Source organism: Carcharhinus amblyrhynchos, chromosome 2, assembly GCF_965287045.1.
Source record: "Carcharhinus amblyrhynchos chromosome 2, sCarAmb.v2.hapA, whole genome shotgun sequence".
Taxonomy (NCBI): domain Eukaryota; kingdom Metazoa; phylum Chordata; class Chondrichthyes; order Carcharhiniformes; family Carcharhinidae; genus Carcharhinus; species Carcharhinus amblyrhynchos.
The window spans coordinates 101,433,672-101,455,192 of record NC_137325.1 but is presented as its reverse complement, the minus strand read 5'-3'; the positions used below and the strand labels follow the sequence as shown (position 1 = coordinate 101,455,192).

General features: G+C 46.7%; 1 protein-coding gene across 1 annotated transcript in view; it reads left to right on the top strand.

Annotated features, from left to right (window-relative positions):
* Positions 1-21,521, top strand: part of tmeff1b (transmembrane protein with EGF-like and two follistatin-like domains 1b) — a 246,300-nt gene that overhangs the window by 213,463 nt on the left and 11,316 nt on the right. Inside the window, exon 8 of the mRNA XM_080209917.1 lies at positions 2,550-2,664. Within this exon, the coding sequence (XP_080066043.1) occupies positions 2,550-2,664 (115 nt within the window). The remainder of the gene's footprint in view (positions 1-2,549; positions 2,665-21,521) is intronic.

Genomic DNA, 21,521 nt, shown 5'->3' with positions numbered 1-21,521 from the left:
ATGCTGTCATAAGAACATAAGAACATAAGAAATAGGAGCAGGAGTAGGCCATCTAGCCCTTCGAGCCTGCCCCGCCATTCAATAAGATCATGGCTGATCTGTCGTGGCTCAGTTCCACCTTCCCGCCCTCTCCCCATAACCCTTAATCCCTTCTCTTATCAAAAACCCATCAACCCGCTTCTTAAAAATATTTAGTGAGGCAGCCTCCACCACTTCAACGGGCAGAGAATTCCAGAGATTCACCACCCTTTGAGTGAAGAAGTTCCTCCTCAACTCCGTTCTAAACCGCCTCCCCTTTATCTTGAGGCTGTGCCCCCTAGTCCTACTGTCTTTTTTGAGCGGGAAGAGTCTCTCCACCTCTATCCTATCCATCCCATTCATCATCTTATACGTCTCAATGAGATCTCCCCTCATTCTTCTAAACTCTAACGAGTACAAGCCTAGTTTATTCAGCCTCTCCTCATAGCTCAATCCCCTCAACTCCGGTATCAGCCTAGTAAACCTCCTCTGCACTCCCTCCAGGGCCAAAATATCCTTGCGCAGGTGCGGCGCCCAAAACTGCACACAGTACTCCAGCTGCGGCCTCACCAATGCCCTATACAGCTGCAGCAAGACCTCCCTACTTTTATATTCAATCCCCCTCGCTATGAAGGCCAGCATCCCATTCGCCTTCCTGACCACCTGCTGCACCTGCAAGCTGGGTTTTTGCGATTCATGCACAAGGACCCCGAGGTCCCTCTGCACCGTCGCCTGCTGCAGTTTTTCGCCACGTAAGTAATAGTCCTTCCTACCATTCTTCCTACCAAAGTGGACCACCTCACACTTGCCAACATTAAATTCCATTTGCCATTTCCTGGCCCATTCGCCCAGCCTATCTAGATCCTTCTGCAGACTCTCCACACCCTCCGCACAATTTGCCGTTCCCCCAATCTTGGTGTCATCAGCAAATTTCGACACCCTGCACTCGGTTCCCTCCTCCAGATCATCTATATAAATGGTAAATAGCTGTCACCAAGCATATGGAAGATCTTAGATTATCCATTGCCTTTTCCCATGGACTATGACGCTCTGCCAATCTCTGACATCTGTTTCTCTACAGTAGTCAATGTGACTATTAGTGCAGGTCCACCCACACCCCCTCGTTCTCTGTCTCCCTCCAGTTGTGCGCTCTCTTCCTGCACTGAGAGAAGGTAGGAACTTACTAATGTGATAAGTGGATGGAAGGACACCATTTCAGGAGAGTTTTTTTATTTTCTCATAGGATGTGAACGTTGCCAGCAAGGCGAGCATTTCTTGCCAATCCCTAATTGTCCTTGAATTGAGAGGTTAATAGACTATTTCAGAGCAGAGTTTAGAGTCAACTACTTTACTGTGAATCTGGAGGCATATGTAGGCCAGACGGGTAAGGATGGCAGATTTCCTTCCCTAAAGAGTCACTGGATGAACCAAATGCATTTTCACGACAATCAACTATAGTTTCATGATCACCAGTTTTCAATTCCAGAGTTTGTTTTTATCCAATTGAGTTTTTATCTATTAGTGTATTAGCCTTAGATTACTAGCAGAGAGACATTACTTACCGCTATGCCACCATCTTCCCTTTATGTGGCAGTGAGGAATTGGTGTGGGATGTCAATATGGTGAATAAGTGTGAGTCTTGGCTGTTCAGCTGGGGATGCGAGAAGCTGCAAGATGTGTTGAGCTGAGAAATGCTGCCCAGGAGAATGGTGTTACAGTTGGCACTCAAAAGAAGTTGACAGCTCTTCTTTCCTGTTAATCATTAAACCTCTTGTGGCACTGTATCCAGCCTCAAGGATACACACAGTCCTGCTGCTCACTCCTTTGCAACTTCCGGGACATTGCTGTCTGGTTTGGCTGGCTTCCTCCACAGGAAACAGGATGTCTTGGCCAACCCTCACCACCTCCAGGATCACCTCCAAGGAAGAGGCAGAGAATCCGTGAGCTGCCTTCCCATGTCTTCTTGCCTTCATTCTTAATCCTGGCTTCACCCTTTTTCTGCACTCTGTCATTGACTGGGAAATCCAGAAACTGAGTTAAACAGCCATGACCAATACCCTGGCTTCAACAATTGGATTTGTGATCATCTACTGCACCCTCTTATCCTGCTCCCCCCCCCCACCCTAGAAATATTTCTGTGAAAAAATCTTACCAATCACCATCCTGGTTTCTGCACTTGGCGAGGATAAAGATTTTGTTTTGAGGAGAGTTGCCTGCCAATAACAATTGTAATATTTCATATGCCTGTAACAATAAGTCTGGGTCTCTTTCAGAAGTCTGAGCACTGAATGCCCCAAATCTATCAGCTAAAGAAACTAAATGGGATAGCGTGCACTTGTGCCAACAATTTATAGAATATATTTGATTAAGGGCAAAGGGTTACAGGTGGCAAGCAGGAGAACTCTCAGAGATATTCAAACCAATCATCCAAATGTCAAGATGGTAACTTTAAAGCAACCAATCTGTGTTAAATATGTAAATCAAGTGAAATGAGGGCAGATGACACTGACAATTAATCATTTACTTTTAAGATGCCAGTGATCAAAGAGAAGATATTTATACTGGGAACTACCAGCCATGTTCAGAAAATATCTGCATGCATGGCAAATGTGAATATATTTATGCTCGGCGAGAGACATCCTGTCTGTAAGTGTCTGACTCTCTCTTCACTCGTTGTTATATGTTTACTAGCCTCCTTTTCAGCTTCAGATCATTCCTGATTCTTAGAAAGATTCTAAATATAAAATGTATAAATCAAGAAAGTTTGGATAAACCTTTATGAAAGAAAACTTCAGCTGTGACTAGAATATTAGGCCGGATAAGTGTTTCTGAGATGATGGCTCAAGTCAGGAATTTCCCGATTCCACAAACCTGTTTTGGTAAGAAGTGACCCTTTATGCACTAGTTTCACTCAGGGGATGCAGACACGAGACAGAGTCGGCTTAGTGCCAAAACACACTAGTTAAAAGGACCACCTTTGTTCTCTGGAATTTCATCCCAGTTGTTTGGTTACATTTTAGTCCACTAGCCTACACCCTTCACACTCCAGCACCACCCACCTACTCCCCATTCTACCTCCATTCCCCATGTCAGCTCAATGCCCCTACCCCAAATGGTGCTTCATACCCATCATGCCTCTTCCATGTCGATTCATCCAGTGTACATCATATACAGAATCAACAAGCCCTATTGTAACAATGACATACATGAAACTTGTTATTATGCACACTATGTTGAGGGCCCAGACTCTTATAAAGGATAATGTAATGAGTTTGTTTAGATAGGCGCAGGAAAGTGTTACTTTGCTTTATTAACATCTCTATGAGGTTAAAATAAATTATTTTTGCTGTAATCACTTTTCTCAATGTTTATTAGGTTAATTGGGTTATGAGGTTACAAGGTTAAGAGATGTCTAGTGCTTAAAGCTTCTGTTATTGGTATGATAATGTTCTGTTTGACTGGCACTTTAATAAGATTTTCCAAACACCGGGCCTGATTTTATCATCAAGTTGCACCCGTTTTCAGGTGCAAAAACTTGGTAGTGTTGGGCATGAGGCAAGTAGCGCAATCCACACCCGCCCTCACACCGGTTCCCCTTTACCAAGGGTTGAAACGGGTGCAACATCAATTTAAATGCATTTGCATGCATTTAAATTGATTTACTGGACTGCACACCCAAACTTACTGGCATTTCCCCCTTTACCACCGCGTTCGCCCATCCAGATTTGGCGCAAAACAGACATGGTCCGCAAAGGTCCGATTTGGGTGCTCTAGCTTCTGAGCAGGTAAGTTCCGAGGTTTCAGCGTCTCTCTGACTCAGATCGGTCGGGGGGGGGTGGGGGGGAGGAAGGCAGACCAGATGGCTCTCTGGTGGGGGAAAGGGAGGTGCATCAGATGGCTCTCTGGGGGGGGGAGGGAGGCAGATCAGATGGCTCTCCTGTGTGGGCAAGGGAGGTGGGTCAGATGGCTCTCTGGTTGGGGGGGAGGAGGGCAGTGGGTCAGATGACTCAGATTAGGGGAGCAGGGGAGTGTGGCAGGAGGAGGGTGGGCAGAAGGGGTCAACTATCACTCTGTGTGTGATTGGTGGAGAGGGATGTGGGGGTCCACTGCCAGTCTGTGTGTAATCAGTGGGGGGGAGGGGGTCTGATGCCACTCTGCCTGTGTGCAGTGGGGGGATGGGGTGGCCTGCTGCCACTCTACCTGTGATGTGTGGGGGGCGGGTGGGGGGGGTCCCTGGCACCCTGCATGTGATCAGTGGGGGGGAGGGAAAGGATCCCGCAATCGGTCTGGGTGGTGGAGAGATGGAGGGATAAGAGGGGGTCAGTTATGTTGTGGAAGTGGGGCAATGTCTGTAGGGGCCAGGGGAGGCATTATTCGGCTGGGAGCGATGTGGCAGGGGAGCTTTTTTTCTGCACGTTCATAGTTGGAGACGTTGAGCGGAGCTGCAGTGTTTTGGGCGCAATAAGCCCCACCCACAGGCTTGTGCAGCATGATTCAGAATCGCTGGTACGTTTTCAGGCAGAGTGCATGTGGAGTGCCTCAGAATGAATCTAAAAGTCAGATCTAAAACACTCCCAGTTTCAACTCTGCCCAGCACGATTTAAGTGGCAAAATAGGGTCCATGGTCTTTTTCTTAAATAATTGCGAATGAGTGTTTTTTTAAGCAGTTGCACAGAGGTCATTGTTATTATATGGTTCACTGGTTCGCTACATTGTTATACTGATTGAAGAGGTGCAGAAGGACCATGAGTTGGCATGGGGGTTATAAGGACATTGCATTTGGATGGGAGGCATGAATTGGCATTTATTTGGCATTGAGATGGCAGAGAGGGGGTATGTAGGGCATGGATAAGACCATTGGAAGTTATTTTCACAAAGTTTAGACTATGGTTCACAATTCTTCTGAGGGGCTGTGAACCACAAGTTATGCAGAAACCACCCTAACTTCACAAAAATTGCAGGGGGCTAGGAAATACCTATTCCATGCAATGGGGCAGGCCCGGTTGGGAATGCAGACTGCAAGTTCACTACTCACACCTTTATCCTGCGTCAATAAAGTTTGGGTTGCTGGGAATGGGGAAAAAAATCCTGGAATAAGATCATTTTTAAATGGTTCCAGAATTCCACCAACTCCATGTAAACAGGCCCACCCTGTCCAGTTATGATGCCGCACTTTAGGAAGGATGTAAAGATTTGAGAGAGGATGCCAAAAAGATTTATGAGGATGGCTCCAAGGAGGAGGGACTTCAATTATTTGGATAGATTGGAAAAGCTGGATTATTCTAAAGGCCGTTGAGAGGAGATTTGTTAGAAGTGTTCAAATCATGAGTGGTGTAGACAGATGGAGGGAAAGTGTTCATGTTGGCGGATGGCTCAGGAACCAGAGGACACAGACTTAAGAAGATTCGCGAAAGAAGCTAAGGCCACATGAGGAAAACCTTGCTTCTGTCCTGTGTTGCTAGATTCTGAAGTGAACTACTTGAGAGCATGGTGGAGGCAAATTCAATCATGGCTTTTTAAAGGGAATTAGTTAAGCACCAGAATGGCAAAAGTTTGTAGGGGCTGTAAGATACAGGAAGAGGAGGTGAATTAGTTAAATTGTGCTTGCAGAGAGACAGCATAGCCTCCTGTCCTGTAATCATTCTGTAAGCTTAACACGAAACCACCATAAGAGACAAAGGATTTCGTCTCTGTGGCAGGAAAGCATGCTTTAAGACTAATTTATAATATTCAGATTCAACCATGAATCCATTTATTTGGTAATTATCCCTTTTACTTTAACCTGATTAAATTTGCCAGTATCATGTGATAATGTGTGAATCAATAATTTACTCACAGGCATAATCCATGGCAGAGTTCACAGTTAGCTGGATATTGGTCAGTTGCCATGATAGAATGTTCAAGTGTTATCTTTTACACAATTAGCAATAAATGGATTTGAGCTGTACAGATTGAATGCTAAGTCAGCCTGTTTGTTCAAATTGGTAAAGATCTTTTGCTCTGACAAATGCAGTCTATAAGGACAGCCTTTTAAGTGTTTCCTTTGGGGAAGATTAGCTTTGTTCACCATTTGTACAACATCCTAAAGACATAGTGCGCATTGTGCTATACCGATAACAAATAGTTGAAATATCCTCCCTTCATGTTGAAACAAAGTTTATCATTTTACATCCCTTCACTATGCAATGGCCGAGTGTGCAAAGTTACGCCAGTGAGTGTAGATATGGCAGAGAAAAATCTGTACAGCACCACTGTAGTGCAAGTGTGTAACTGACCTGTTCTTGCAGGCTGTGGGTTTAGACCCAAGATTACAGGATAAGTCCCAAAATATCCTGCGAAAGATTCAATAGCTTTTTCTGTGGGCAGTGCTTTTTCAGATGGTGCAGGGAACCTCCAATTCCATGAAGATTTCACTGCCTCTGATATCAGTAGACAGGATCATCCATACAGTATTCATTCCAATTGTACATTTGCCAACACAAGCAACCATTAGTATGAAGAAAACATGAAGCTGTTTGATGCTTGTTTAAAGATGATGTTGCCAATACTATATATATATTTTGAACTTAAACAAGCTTTCATCTTTTCTGTGGAAATTCCCAAGGATGGTTGTGTCAAGGATTACTTTCACATATTTAGTCCCCATTAGTCCCAGTAAGCTTGAACTTCATTGAACAGACATATCTGTGAACAACACTGGTCAACAACAGATGTTTTCATATCTATAAACTCCTACAAATATGAAAACATTATCATTGTACTTCACAAAATAGTTTTCTATGAAATTCACAAATCCTGTGTAAAGCTTAGATTTTATCCAACTCATGCACTCAAGCCAGGAGGATTAAACATATAGACATTAGAAGAAAAATCCATTCACAAAGCTCCATTTCTGACGGTGCTGCACAGACTTGCATCAAATCACTGGGAAAAAATAGTGCTGATGTGGGTATGCCGGCGTTGGACTGGCGTAAACACAGTAAAAAGCCTGACAACACCAGGTTTTAGTCCAACCTATTTATTTGATAATATACTCACAAGCTTTCGTGGTTAGCCCCTTCGTCAGGTGAATGGAGAGTTATGCTCTGTCTGAGGCCAGAACTCTCCATTCACCTGACGAAGGGGCTAACCCCGAAAGCTTGTGAGTATATTATCAAATAAATAGGTTGGACTAAAACCTGGTGTTGTCAGACTTTTTACCAAAAAATAGTGCAACATGCTATGGTATCAATGGAGGACACCATGGAGGTACCGAGCTGTGGTGCAGCTGGCTCTCAATAACTAATTGCAGGCCCACACCAGGGAGAGGACTGGGATCAGTAGATAGAAAACAGAGTTTGAAATGAGGACCGAAAACAATGGCTTCACACTTTCCAGCATTCAACTGGATGTTAGATACACAGTCTGATAACTTAGAAACAGTGGAGAAGTCGAGAGAGGCGTTGTCCATGTGAAAACCAAGGCTGGGCTTACAGTTTATGTTGCAGAGGGGCAGCTTATGGCTGAGGAATAAGAAGGGCCAGTTGGGGCTCACCAGAAATGGCTGTGCAGGAGCAGAATTAATAAATGATACTCTGCCTGTAATTAGATAGATAAGAATGAAACTAATTGAGAACTGCCTCACACAATGGGAAGACAATGGAGAGGACTGGAGGATGATGAATTGGTCAACCATGTCAAAGGCTGCAGACAGCTTGTGAAGGACAAGGTGGGATTGTGTGTGTACACGTACTCACTTAGAAAGGATTATTTTGTTTCACTTTACTGCACTTCATTGCTTTGCTATCTGCTGTCATTGTGTATGGTTATTTGACATGATATCCAAACATAATATTGGAACAAATTAATAGGGTCATATAATATATAAATGCAAAATGGTTATGTTAGAACAAAACAGTAAGCACAGCTAAAATCAGTGGCATACGGAAAAATCAATGAAATCTGAGCGCTCCATTAAATGCTACATTAATCAGAGAACACTCAATTGATGAAAGAAATTACTCAACATGGCCATACAGTTTCTAACCATGTCGAACAAACAGAAGACTAGTGTTAGCAAACCCTCATCTGTGTTTCCATTGTCATCACTTTTTTACCACAGTAGCTAGGTTCACAAGGTGACAAAATAAATGCATTTACATCAGCAAGTAAAATAATTCTGAATAAAAATTGGAAAATACACAAAATACACAACTGAACAAGCAGCATCTATGGAGAGAAACAGAGTTAACGGACTGAATTTTGATCTCCTAACACTGAACGAACCAATATCGGAGGATGAAAAGGGAGGCATGTGGAGCCACATTTTTAAAACTTCCCACTGATTCTCGCCATTTGTGCTAAGTCAGGAAATATGATGTTGGGAATCTGAAATAAAAACAGAAAATGCTGGAAATACTCAGCAGATCAGGCAGTATTTGTGAAGAGAAACAAAGGGTATAATTTTGAAAAAGTTGGCAGGGAATTCTTTACTACTCCTAATGACTGCCGCAGGCTAGTTAATATGCTGATGAGTGTTAAATGGCTACAGGAGGTCTTACACCACCATGTAGGGATGAAGTCCCACCTCTGAGAGCTGCTAACGATTAAATTATCTGACAGATCTCTGGTCCCAGCAACACTATCAGCACAACCCAATGCTCAGTTGAAGTGCCAGCATGTTCTGGATTAATATGCCTGCTGCAAAGTGAAGTTTCTTGCCATTGGTATTTTCATTGGGTGGCTGAGTTCTGAAATCTGTGGGAACTACGCCAGATAAATCATTTCAAGAATTCTGGGGGAAACCCACTGTGAAGTTGAGAATTTTTTGACAAGTGAGCTTAACAGTCTTTGCCAATTTCAACTGTTGCAATATAGTGGTGTTTTATGATTTAAGTATGTTTTCAATGTTGTGATTGATCATAAGTTAAGAGACTGTTAAATTGACTAGTACTGTGTAAGGGTTCAGATGCATTAGAGTGCTTTCTCCAGTGAACAAGATACTGTGCTGCATTCAACAGTGTGCAGAATCAGAAATGAATGTATGTAGGAGACCTTGTGGTTTGACTTTTCACATCAATCTATGCTGCAGACATCTGTTGGTCCTTTGATGAACTCTTCAAGTATGTTATGTGCACAATCAATGAGCCATATAACATAACTGGCAAGTCTTTGAACTGCTAATGAAATTAAAGTAAGATCAGCCATTCAAAAATCTTTATGAAAAATATTGCCCCCTTACCTTCACATAAATCTGTCGATCAGAAGTACATAGTTAAAGTCCAATTGAAGAAACTCCTTAATTCTCCTTAAGCTTGTCCAAATAAACAGACAATGAAAAACCTATACAGAGCAATATAAACTTATTAGAAGTTCATAAAACTGTCAATCAGACAAAGATAGCAGTCCCTTTCAAGTTATGAAAAAAAGCCACACATGGCTGAAAGAATTAATCAGCCTTGGAGCTCAGCCAAGCAATTGCAAAGAGGCCCTCTGGCAATTGTATCAACAGTAAGAAGTCTCACTGATAAAGGTTAAAGTCCAACAGGTTTATCTGGTAGCACGAGCTTTCAGACTGTCGCTCCTTCTTCAGATGAGTGAGCAGTTGTGTTCACAAACAGGGCATTTATAGACACAAACTCAATTTACAAGGTAATGGTTCGAATGCAAGTTTTTACAGGTAATCAAGTCTTAAAGGTATAGACAATGTGTGTGGAGAGATGGCCAAGCACAGGTTAAAGAGATGTGTATTGTCTCCAGCCAGGACAGTAAGTGAGATTTTGCAAACCCAGGCAAATCGTGGGGATTACAAGTAAAGTGATATGAACCCAAGATCTCGGTTGAGGCCGTCCTCATGTGTGCAGAACTTGGCTATCAGTTTCTGCTCAGCGATTCTGTGTTGCCGTGTGTCATGAAGGCCGCCTTAGAGAATGCTTACCTGAAGATCAGAAGCTGAATGCCCGTAACTGCTGAAGTGTCCCCCAATAGGAAGGAAACACTCCTGCCTGGTGATTGTTGAATGGTGTTCATTCATCCGTTGTCACAGAGTCTCTATGGTCTTGCCAATGTATCATGCCTCGGGACATCCTTTCCTGCAGCGTATGAGGTAGACCATGGGCCCAATTTTACCATGGGTGTGAAAACATGGCAAAGTCAGGTGTGAGGTCATTAATGTGATCTGCGCCCACGTTCGCGCAAATGGCCACTTTACCGAGACCTGGGAATGGCCACGATCTGATTCGCACCTGAAACGAGTGCAACGGTGATTTAAATGTACTTGCATGCATTTCAATTGAATTACTGAACTGCCTGCCCAGCTTTATCAGCATTTCCCCCTTTATCACCATGTTCGCTCATCCGAATTTGGCGCAAAACAGACATGCTCGGCAAAAGTCTGTTTCAGGTGCTCCAGCTGCTGAAGAGATGAGTTCAGAGCTTCCAACAGCTCTCTGGTGGAGTGAGGGGTAGGGAGGCGGGTCAGATCATTCTCTGATGAAGGGGGTGAGGGAGGAGGGAGGCCTGATCATTTTCTCGTGGGAGGGGGAGGAGGAGGCAGGTCAGATGTATCTCTGGTAGGGGGCAGGGGGGAGGCCCGGTTGCTCACTGGGGTGAGCAGTGAGGGGGGTGCAGGCCAGATGGATCTAATGTGGAGAGGTGGGGGGGACGGGGGGGTTCTGTTGCCACACTGCAGGCAATTGGTATGGGGGAAGGGGGCAGGGGGTCGTGATCGGTCTGGGTAGAGGTGGGCTGGATAAGGGGGTCAGTTATGTTGTAGGGGTGGGGAACTGGTTGTTGGAGGTGAAGATGTTGTGGTCCAGAATTGTATTAACAGCAGCAGAATGAATAGATGGCCAAGCATCTATAGGGTCCATCGCTCCCGCTTTATCTGCTGTTTGTGTCCAGGAGTGATGTGACACGGGTGCACTTTTTCAAATTTTTTTCTAACCGTGTATGCGCAGTTCAGAGCACCAATTGTTTCAGGCACGCTAAGCCCTGCCCACAGCGTGATTCAGACTCATAATTTTTTTCTCAGGCTGAGTGCATATGGGGGCATCTGAAAGCAGATTTCCAAGTCGGTTCTGAATTGTGCCCAGATTCAGCTCTTAGAATCAAAATGGTAAAATCGGGCTCAGTGTTGGCCGTGTTGCAAGAGTATATACCGTGTACCTGTGGAGGGTGTTCTCGCATGAGATGATGGCATCCATGTCGATGATCCGGCATGTCCTGCAGAGGTTGCTGTGGCTGGGTTGTGTGGTGTCGTGGTCACTGTTCTCCTGAACGCTGGATAGTTTGTTGCAGACAATGGTCTGTTTGAGGTTGTGCAGTTGTTTGAAGGCAAAAAGTGAGGGCGTGGGGATGGCCTTGGCGAGATGTTCATCTTCATCGATGACATGTTGAAGGCTCTGGAAAAGATGTCATAGCTTCTCTGCTCCAGGGAAGTACTGGACGATGAAGGGTACTCTGTCCACTGTGTCCCATGTTTATCTTCTGAGGAGGTTGGTGCGGTTTTCCGCTGTGGCACGTCAGAAACCGTCAATCGACGAGTTGAGTGCCATATCCTGTTATGAGGGCGTCTTTCAGCATAGTGTCTGTTGCGATCCTTCTCATCTGAGCAGATTCTGTGTATATGGAGGGCTTGTCTGTAGGGGATACCTTCTTTAATGTGTTTAGGCTGGAAGCTGGAGAAATGGAGCATCATGAGGTTATCCGTGGACTTGTGGTACAATGAAGTGCTGAGGCGACCGTCCTTGTTGAATGCAACAGATTCTGGAAGTAGACCATGGTGAGCCTGATGGGGGGTTGGAATTTGTTGATCTCATCATGTAGTTGTTTCAGCAATTGTTTGCCATGAGTCCAAAGGAAGAAAATGTCATCGATGTATCTAGTGTATAGCATTGGTTGAAGGTCCTGTGCAGTAAAGAGGTCTTGCTCGAACCTGTATGTAAAGATGTTGGCATATTGACGTGCAAAATTGGTCCCCATGGCTGTTTTGTGTGTCTGGATGAAGACCTAGTTGTTGAAGGTGAAGTCATTGTGGTCCAGAATTGTATTAACAGCGGCAGAATGAATAGATGGCCAAGCATCTGTTCATCAGATGCCCTCATTGTGAACGCTTAGTGACTTTACATGTGGCCCATATTCACACCAATTGAGGGCCTATGGGCTATTCCCACTTCGGCCAGGAGGTGTACTAGCATAGTAGCCTGCTTGGGTTTCAGGCAGGAAAGGAGCAGATTTGTTCTTTTTTTCACAGGCTCCGTCATTCTTACCCCCACACAGCCTTTGCACCCGCTCCCCTCCCCCCCTCAACTCACTGGCTTCCTGTCCTGGCCCTGCCAAGAGCTCCCGGGCTTATCTTACATCTGGCTCCAGGCTCTAGCAGTGTCTACCACTCCTAGTAGTACTGCTGGAACCAGAGATCTGTCACAATAATTAAATAGCAGCTCTCGGAGGTGGGACTTCCTTCCTACATGGGAGTGTGTAAGACCTCCTTTAGCCAGTTAATGCTCATCAGGGTGTTAACTGGTCCGCGGCAGTCATTGGAAGTGGGGGTGAATTCCTCCACTTTTCACAAAATTATGCCCTTTGTTTCTCTTCACAAATGCTGCCTGAGCTGCTGTGTACTTCCGTTATTGTCTATCTTTATTTCAGATTCCCAATGCCTGCAGCATTTTGCTTTTACGCAACTAAAAAAGTTATCTGAACTCCAAGGACATTTCTAAATTTGCAGACTAATTTTAGCTTAACCTTTGCAACAGGAAAGAGCCAGAATTGTTTCTGGCTCCTGTTTTGCATCCCGCCAATTTTACTTCCTGCTAATTTTACTGGACAGTAAAATCAGACAAAGTATAAAACACATCCTGTCCATCTACTGTCAGCAAGTAAGTTAAACTTACTGTGTGTACGAATTTCTGTCTGGCTAGCATATAAAGCAATATTTCTGGGTGGATGATCAACGAATGAGATTTACTGTGATTGAAACTGCTGAATAACGTTTTTTCACAGTAAATAAGAACTCAAGAAATGTCATTCTTGTGAAAAGCCCCATCTATTATGAGCTATTGTTTTTGTGCATGATATTGACTTGTCTTGAATTACACTCTCTCTCGAACCATCTATTTTCAATCAACTCCAAATTCTTGCTGATGGTTCTGATCTACAAAATAATGGGCTAGTTTCCCTGAAGGCTTGTACTTTGTTTAGTTCTAGAAAATGGTGATTCGAAAGCAAAATTCAGATTGCAAATTTTATCCTTGCAGAAGTTGTGGAATATTGTTAGGAATAGTCTAAGAGTTCAACATGAAGTTGTAACTAATCTAGACTGCTGTCGTTGTTGATTAACTTTTGGCCAACCCCTCCCATGCACTGGAGAGGGGCTGTCCATCCTGGCCTCCACTTGTTTGAGGAGGACACCCATGGAGGTGTCGCTGAACTTGGGTACCAGGGTGCCATGTCCCCTGTTGGCCATCTCCTCCATCAGTGTGGTGGGCAAGATGCCTTTGAAATACGAAGCCCAGATCTGATGATGGGGAGTGTGCCATCCAGCCTGCCTGGCCGTAAAAGAACGAGAGAAAATCATCCGACTGCATAATTAAGAAATCTAGGGACACGCGATTCAGTCAAATTCCCAGTCACCTCTGTAGTGGGAAACACTCCCCACGAACCACCCCCCCTCCCCACCCCGCCACTTCATCTCAGAGGGAAAAATTCTACCTGTTGACTATTTGAGGGAGAATGCTATCTTTCCCTTCAGGTCAATTTTCAATCTGAAGCCCTAGCTTTGGGAGAGCGTACTCTCCTCAGATTAACATGCTACTTTTGACAATTTACTTTTGACAGTTGGGGCCCGATTTTACCAACAAGTTGTGCCCGTGTTTGGGCGCGGAAACTTGGTAAAGTCGGGCGTGAGAAAAATAGCGCCTCCACACCGGTTCCCCCTTTAGCAAGGCCCGAAAATGGTCGTGATCGGGACTACGTGCATTTAAATTGACTGAATGGGCTGCACGCCCACCTTTACTGGCACTTCCCCCTTTACCACTGCATTCGCCTATCCAGAATCGGCACAAACAGACATGCTCCATATAAATCCGATTCGGGCGCCCCATCAGTGAGGGTTAGTGAGGAGGTAAGTGCGAGCGTCTGACGGCTCTCTGCTTGAGATCGCTTGGGTTGCGGGGGGGGCGGTGTTCTACTGCCACTCTACCTGTGATCAGTAGATGGGGGGGGGGTTCCACTGCCACTCTGCCCTGTGATCAGTGGGGGGAGGGGAGGTTCCACTGCTGCTCTGCCTTAGATCAATGGGGGTGAAGGGGGGAACCCTTGCTACTCCGCCTGTGATCAGTGAGGGGGAAGCGGGGCTTTGCCACCACTCTGCCTGTGTTCAGTGGAGAGGAGGGGGATCTACTTCCACTCTGCCTGAGATCGGAGGCGGGGAAGTGGGGGAGGGGCCCGCGATTGATCTGGATGGCGGGGGGTGTGGGGGGCATGAAGGAGTCAGTAATGTTGTGGGGGTGTGGCAATGTCCGTGGGGGCCGGGGGAGGTATTATCCGGTCCGGGAGGGATGTGGCAGGACAGCAGCGTTCTATCATTTGTTTCTGCTCAGTTGGAGGTGCCGATCAGAGCTTCAGGGCTTTGACACGTTAAGCCCCGCCAACAGGCTTGTGCAGCGTGATTCGGACTTGCTTACAGTTTTGCAGGCAGAGTGCGTACGGGGGTGCCTGAGAACGGGTTTAAAAGTCGGATCTGAAACACTCCCAGTTTCAAGGCAGCCCAGCACTTAGGGCCTGATTTTACCATCAAGCTGTGCCTGTTTACTCATGCCTGGTGAAGTCAGGCGTGAGGTGAGTAGCGCAATCCGCGCCCACCTCCATGCTGGTCCCCCCTTTACCAAGGCCCGAAAATGGATGTGATTGGGACCGTGTCCGAAATGGGCGCATGCATGCATTTAAATTGATTAATGGACTGCGTGCCCAACTTTACCAGCACTTCTCCCTTTGCCACCGCATTCACCAATCTGAAATTGGTATGAAACAGATATGCTCCATATAAGTCCGATTCGGGCGCTCCATCAGTGAGGGTTAGTGAGGTGATAAGTGCGTAGCGTCCAATGGCTCTCTGCTGCTCATGGGTGTCCTTTCGTTGCTGCCATTTTCTTTCTCGATTTGGTGGTGGCTCCGCAAGGTGTGAGGGGGTGGGGGGCTGTTGCTCAGCAGGGTCTCCGATGTCCAACTTGCAGCACGGACTGCGGGCCTTGTGGTGCTGCTGGGTCCTAGTGCACTCAGCAGTCTTCCAGCTGAAGGATGTGCGCAAAGTCCTTGCAAATTGCACTGCTGCAGCTTCTCAACTTTTCAAGGAGCTGTGATTCTGAGGCACATGTGGCTGGGGTAATTGGGGGGTATTGATGGGCTAGGGGCAAGCAGCACTCCCTAACTCTATATTTGTTCCTGTCCACCTCCAACACCGCACCCCCCCCCCCCTTCCCTTCAGGGTGATGCAATCAATCAATTTTATTGTTGTTTTGGTTGCTGCTGGAGCTGAGGAGGAGGAGTTGAAGGAAGAATTATGGACACAGGAGGCCCAGGCCTTACCACTTGCAGGAGTAGAGGGAGACGACCACCAGAGGCAGGAAGTGGCTGCCATTCTACCAGAGGGGGAGGGCACAGGAGAAGGAGGGGGCAGAGACCTCAGCAGTTCCGTGCACGAGTATCATTTGAATGTATGTCAGACACCGTGTGCCACCAACGTCTCTGTCTCTGAAAGGAGACAGTGCAACACTTGTCCTACCTGTTGCAGGACCTGGCATCTCGAGAAATGGATGGCACGCACTCTTGGTGATTGTCAAATTGGCAGCCACTCTGAACCTTTCATACCCTTAGTGGAGATACCTGTGGCATCTCCCAGTCAGCTGTGCACACCTGTATCAAGCAGGTCACAGAAGTCCTGTATGCCCGGGCTGGCCAGATCACCAAATTTAAACTGGATCAGGCCCATCTAGAAGCCCGGGCTGCAGAGTTCGCTACCATTGTGGGGATGCCTGATGTACAAGGGGCCATTGACTGTATACATCACCCTCAAGACCGCCTACAGAATCCATAAAGATTCATCAACAGAAAGAGGTCCCACTCCCTGAATGTTCAACTAGTGCGTGACCATAATTTGAACATTATGCTCATGTGCGCAAGAAACCAAGGCAGTGTGTACGACAGCTTCATTGTCAGGAGACCTGATATCCCGGAGGAATTTGAGGAGGAGCCCATGCTGCTGGGGTGGCCCTCTAATGCGATTGTAGTGCTTGGACAGCTCTGGCGGGGCTCTCCAATACAGCCCTGTGATCTGTTCCTGCATTGTGGTCGGTTACTGTACCTTGAACATCCTGGCCCTGCAGAGAGGTGACCTACTGGAGGAGGAGAAGGAGGAGGATGTGGAGGCTGACCAGCCGGGCACCACTGGGGTGGATGACCAGCAGAAGGAGGGTGCGGAAGCTGAGGAACATCAACCAGGCGCTGGAGGACTGGCAGCTCAAATGAGGCAGGCGAGGGCGGCTAGGGAGGACCTGACCACCAGGAGGTTCAGTCATTAGATGCTTGTGTCTGTGGGTTCCATCTCCCACCCCCAAAATTCCTTCTATCTCCTGCAACATTGTCACACCAGAGTGGTGGGCCTGGGTACTCTGTTAGCAAGTTTTTGGCAAGCAGGAGGGTGATGATGACTCACTAATCACCATTGTGATGATGCTCTGGTGCAAACTAGTCCTATCTGAGCTCCGCATGCACGCTGGCACCTGGGCCCACGTCTGCATAGTGGGTAAGAGATCTGAAACCACCATACTGGGCCCTGGGACGGGTGGGGTGGGGGACGGGAGAGAGTCACTAGTGGGTTCAGGGAAACCAATGGCTTCCTTTTCTCAGTGACACAACATTGAGGGGCCTCCCCACCTGACAGCAACATGAGGCATCCCTCCGATAACCATCAAGGGAAGAGGATTCCTATTCGAGACAAATGTGAGATGAATTAGTTACAAATTGGATGATGAGAAAACTTTTAATTGCAATAAAGGTATTTAAATAATAAGTTCTAACATAAAAATTTGAACAGAAAACATTAAGGTGCTTACATTTCTTTCTAACTAGGGCAGCCCTTCACCCGAGCCACCTCAGTGTAACTACAACTTCCAAATCTTACGTGGCTTACCACTACGTCTCAGTGACTCCCCAGATGTACATCGAAGTTGGAGGGGGCTTCCTGCCTCCCTTGCCCCGTGGCCTGTGATGCGCCTGGGGGAGTCCTCTGGTAGTCCTGGATCTTGAGGGCTGTGGTCTGCTTCCAGATATCTAGGATGTTTCCATGACACCCTCTTTATCCCACTGCCCCTGAGATGCTCCAGTGTCAGGAAGGGGGGAGTCAGAAGGTGTAGCCACAGCTGCAGTCTCCTGGCTGGAAGATCCCGGCATGGGCTTGAGTCCTTCCTCCTCCCTTGGGGTTCCTGTGGGCCCTTGGGTCACTCCATGGGACGGCAATGCTTCTGCAGTGAGCTCCAGAAACTCTAGCGCCACCTGGCCCTGTCTGTCTTGGAGGACCACCTGCTTCCTAGCCATGGTGGCCACCTGAGTTGGGGGCCACCTGTCAATGGCCGCAGCAAATGCCCTCTGAGACTGGCCACACTTTGCAAGCCCTCAGCCATGACCCTCTGTGACTGGGCCACGTTCTCAAGGGCTGCTGCCGTAGCCCGCTGTGTCTCAGCGCTGTCCCACTGGGTCTCCTGCAAGCTCTCGAGCTTCTCAGCCATGGGCCCCAAAATCTCAAGAAGCCTGTTCAATCCCTTAGTTGTGGCCTGCTGTGACTCAGCCATGGCCCTCTGTGTCTCAGCCACAGCCTTCTGGGACTCTGCTGTGGCTCAGGATCCCCCGCCCCAGGCTTTCTACTGTAGATGTCACCTTGAGATGTTGGCCTGGAAACATGCAAGACAGGCAATAGCTGATCCACCTGAAAGCTTTGGGACTTCTCCCAACAGCTTCACAGTTATTCCATCGTGGCCGTCAGCCTCTCCTGCATTCCTTGGCTCTGTTGCTGCAACTTCAGCAACTGAGGGAGAAATGATCTCAGAGACCCAGCATGTACCCTGGAGTCAGCTTGAGTTTTCGCCTCCAATAGGCCCCCGTGTGCCAGAGGCCTCGGATGTTCCCTCCTCCACCCGATTCACATTATCAGATGTGTCATGCTCACCAGAGAGTGACCCAGAAGCCTCACCACTAACTGGATCCACTGATGTGTCAGTATCTGGGATGGTGAGTTGTGAGGTGAAAGCTGACGCCAAAACAGTGCCACCCTTGAGATCCATATCCTCCGAGGAGTCGTCCAAGCTGTCTGGACCAGGATGGGCGGGAGCTGCATTGGGGCCTACAGTCCAGAAGGCCCCAGTGCGTCCGGTTCTGTCCCTGTAACTCAGGACATAAGGTTAAGTGCAAGGGAGTAAGAGGAATCTGGGATACAAAACACATGATTCACTTTTCTCCATTGAACATAGAACAAAGCACCAAGAAAATTACATCACAAGAACAGGCCCTTTGGCCTTCCAAGCCTGTAACAACCAGGCTGCCCATCTGATTTCTAACCCCTACCCTTCCAGGCATCATAAGCCTCTATTCCCATCCCATTCACGTAGCTGTAAAGACACCCCTTAAAGGTCACTACTGTATCTGCCTCTGTGACCACCACCCCTCCTCCTCCACTTCCCCCCCACCCCCCAGCAGCGAGTTCCAGGCACCCACTTCCCTCTCTGTGCAAATAAACATGCTTTGTACATCTCAAAGGACAAACAAAGAAAATTACAGCACAGGAACAGGCCCTTCAGTCCTCCAAGCCTGCACTGACCATGCTGCCCGATTTAACTAAAACCCCCGACCCTTCCGGGGACCATATCCCTCTATTCCCATCCTATTCATGTACTTGTCAAGATGCCCCTTAAAAGTCACTACCGTATCCTCTTCCATTACCTCCCCTGGCAACGAGTTCCAGGCACCCACTACTCTCTGTAAAGAATCTGCTTCGTACATCTCCTTTAAACCTTGCCCCTCCATTTGCCTTCTTAATTATCTGCTGCACCTGCAAACCAACTCCTTGTGATTCCTGCCCAAGGACACCCAGGTCCCTCTGCACAGCAGCATTTAAATAATAGTCCATTTTGCTGTTATTTTACTGAGATCGGTGGGGGGGAAAGGGGAGGGGCCCCCGATCGATCTGGGTGGTGGAGGGGATAAGGGGATCAGTAATGTTGTGGACGGTAGGGCAATGTTTATGGGGGCCGGGGGAGTATTATCCAGCCCGGGAGGGATGCGGCAGGGGAGCAGCATCCTATCATTTTTTTCTGTGCATGTGCAGTTGAAGGTGCCGATCGGAGCTGCAGGGTTTCGGACACATTAATCCCCACCCATGGGCTTGTGCAGCGTGATTCGGAATTGCTGATTTTGTTTTAGGCTGAGCGCGTGTGGGGTGCCTCAGAACGAGTTTAGAAGTTGGATCTGAAATACTCCTAGTTTCAAATCTGCCCAGCATGTAGAATCAAAATGGTGAAATAGGGCCATTGGCATCAGCAGCATTTAAATGAGGCTGAAAATTAAATCTGATGTAAATGGACTTCTTGTGATAATCATAGTTGGATCTGAAATCCTTTAATTGTAATCGGTAGACCACAATGATAAAGTGATAGCGCACATCTACTCCCTGACATGGTAACAGCAGCTAGTTTCTCTTGAGGAATTGTGGAGAGTGACCATTTGAAATTGACTTTGCATCCTTACCCCTGCCTAATATTGGAGGTTATCCTATAATGTTTGTGAGCTCAAACGCGAGGTTTTCATTTAAGAAACTGTATCAACAGATTCAATAAAATTGCAACAAATGACTTCATTCATGCAAGTCATAAGGTGAAATTGATAATTAAAGTGACACTAGCTCAAAATCTTTTGTTGTCTATAAAGGAATAGGAAGCCTTGTGTCTTTTCATTATGCACAGAAGATACCATAATGTGTGTTGATATAGTTTTAAGTCACCATGCAGCATGAAAAAAAGCATTTTTGGCAAATCTTTTCATGAAACCTAACTTACTTTATTACTACGTTATTTACTGTTCCTATACAAATGAAGAACCCAAAGATGATTGCATTGTTCATATACCTACCATAGTGACTAGAACCACTCCCAAAAGCTGTCTGTCACTCCTTCAACTCCCTCAATTAAGTCAGCAGAAAAGGCTATTCTTGCTTCATAGACTTCTTCACAAATGAAGGTTTTAAAAAAGAGCTGTGCAGTGAGCTTCTCATTCAAATTGTATCTACTATTATGATATGTGACACTCATTTGATGGCTCAGATGCCTATCTGCTTTCTAAAACACTCGGGCCAGGATTCATCGGGCTTGCTAGCTCCTGGTGGGAATCCCAACAGTCCACTGAATCGGGCTTCAGGCCTAAAGCAAGATTCCTGCAAGGAGGCAAACCCATCGCAATGTTCCCAGCACAGCCTGCTGGCCCTGATCAGGTTCATGCCCAAAACAAGTGGGGACCCATTGATTATGCTAATGAACATGTAATTAGCAAACCGAAAGCCTGATTCAATGCCATCCCATGATGTATACCCCCACCCCCCGCCACCACTCCCCACCCCCAGCAGCAAGTCCACCGGGCGGGCTTTGGTGTAGGTCCTGACAAAAATATCCAACCTAAACACAATCTAAATATTCAGTCTTTAATTGGCATGTTGGACATTTTGCGAGATTTTACTCCCTCTTTTCTAACTGCAAAGTTTACAAAGCACTTGAGTTGTATTTAGCCCTGAAGAGAAACAAAAAGAAGGCTCTTTCTTGTGGGTAAGAGTGAATAAAACCACTTCAAAGACACCAGACACTTACCTTTCAACGTTAAAAATGTATTCCACAGTAAAACTGACCATCAATCACCTCAAAGGGGTTTCACAGCAGCTGTGGGTTAGGAAGAAATCAAGGGTTGCACAGGAAATCCCAAAAGGTCATTTCTATAAGTGCACTTTAAAGAGGGCTTTTAACACCAGAACTAATCCCAATTGTGGAGTGGAGTACTGCGGTGATTTTGAAGACTTCAGGTTTTAAGGGCATGGATGCAAAGTGACCAGGGCACTTCAAAGGCTTTAGAGGACAGAGGCAATAATAGATATCTTTCCTCAGAATGGTGTCTGAATTCACCATTCTGAAACTGAACAACACTTTTTCCAAGGCAACAAAACTAAGTGAAGCCATTAGACCCCCATGCCCGGGGAAGATCCTGAGGTCAAGCCATTGTCCTCAGCCTGAGACCACCCTGCCCTCAGGATCCTCAGGGGACCCTCCCTCTGTAGCCTGGCAGTGGCAGAGGGGCATATGGGCACAATACTTACCTCCTTGCCTCCCCTCAGCGTACAAAGCGCCAGGGCAGGCTATCCAGGGGAGGTGGGGGATTAGAGGTGTGTGGGGAGGGTGCTGAGATGTGACCCATTCTTTCAGTGGTGAGGTGGG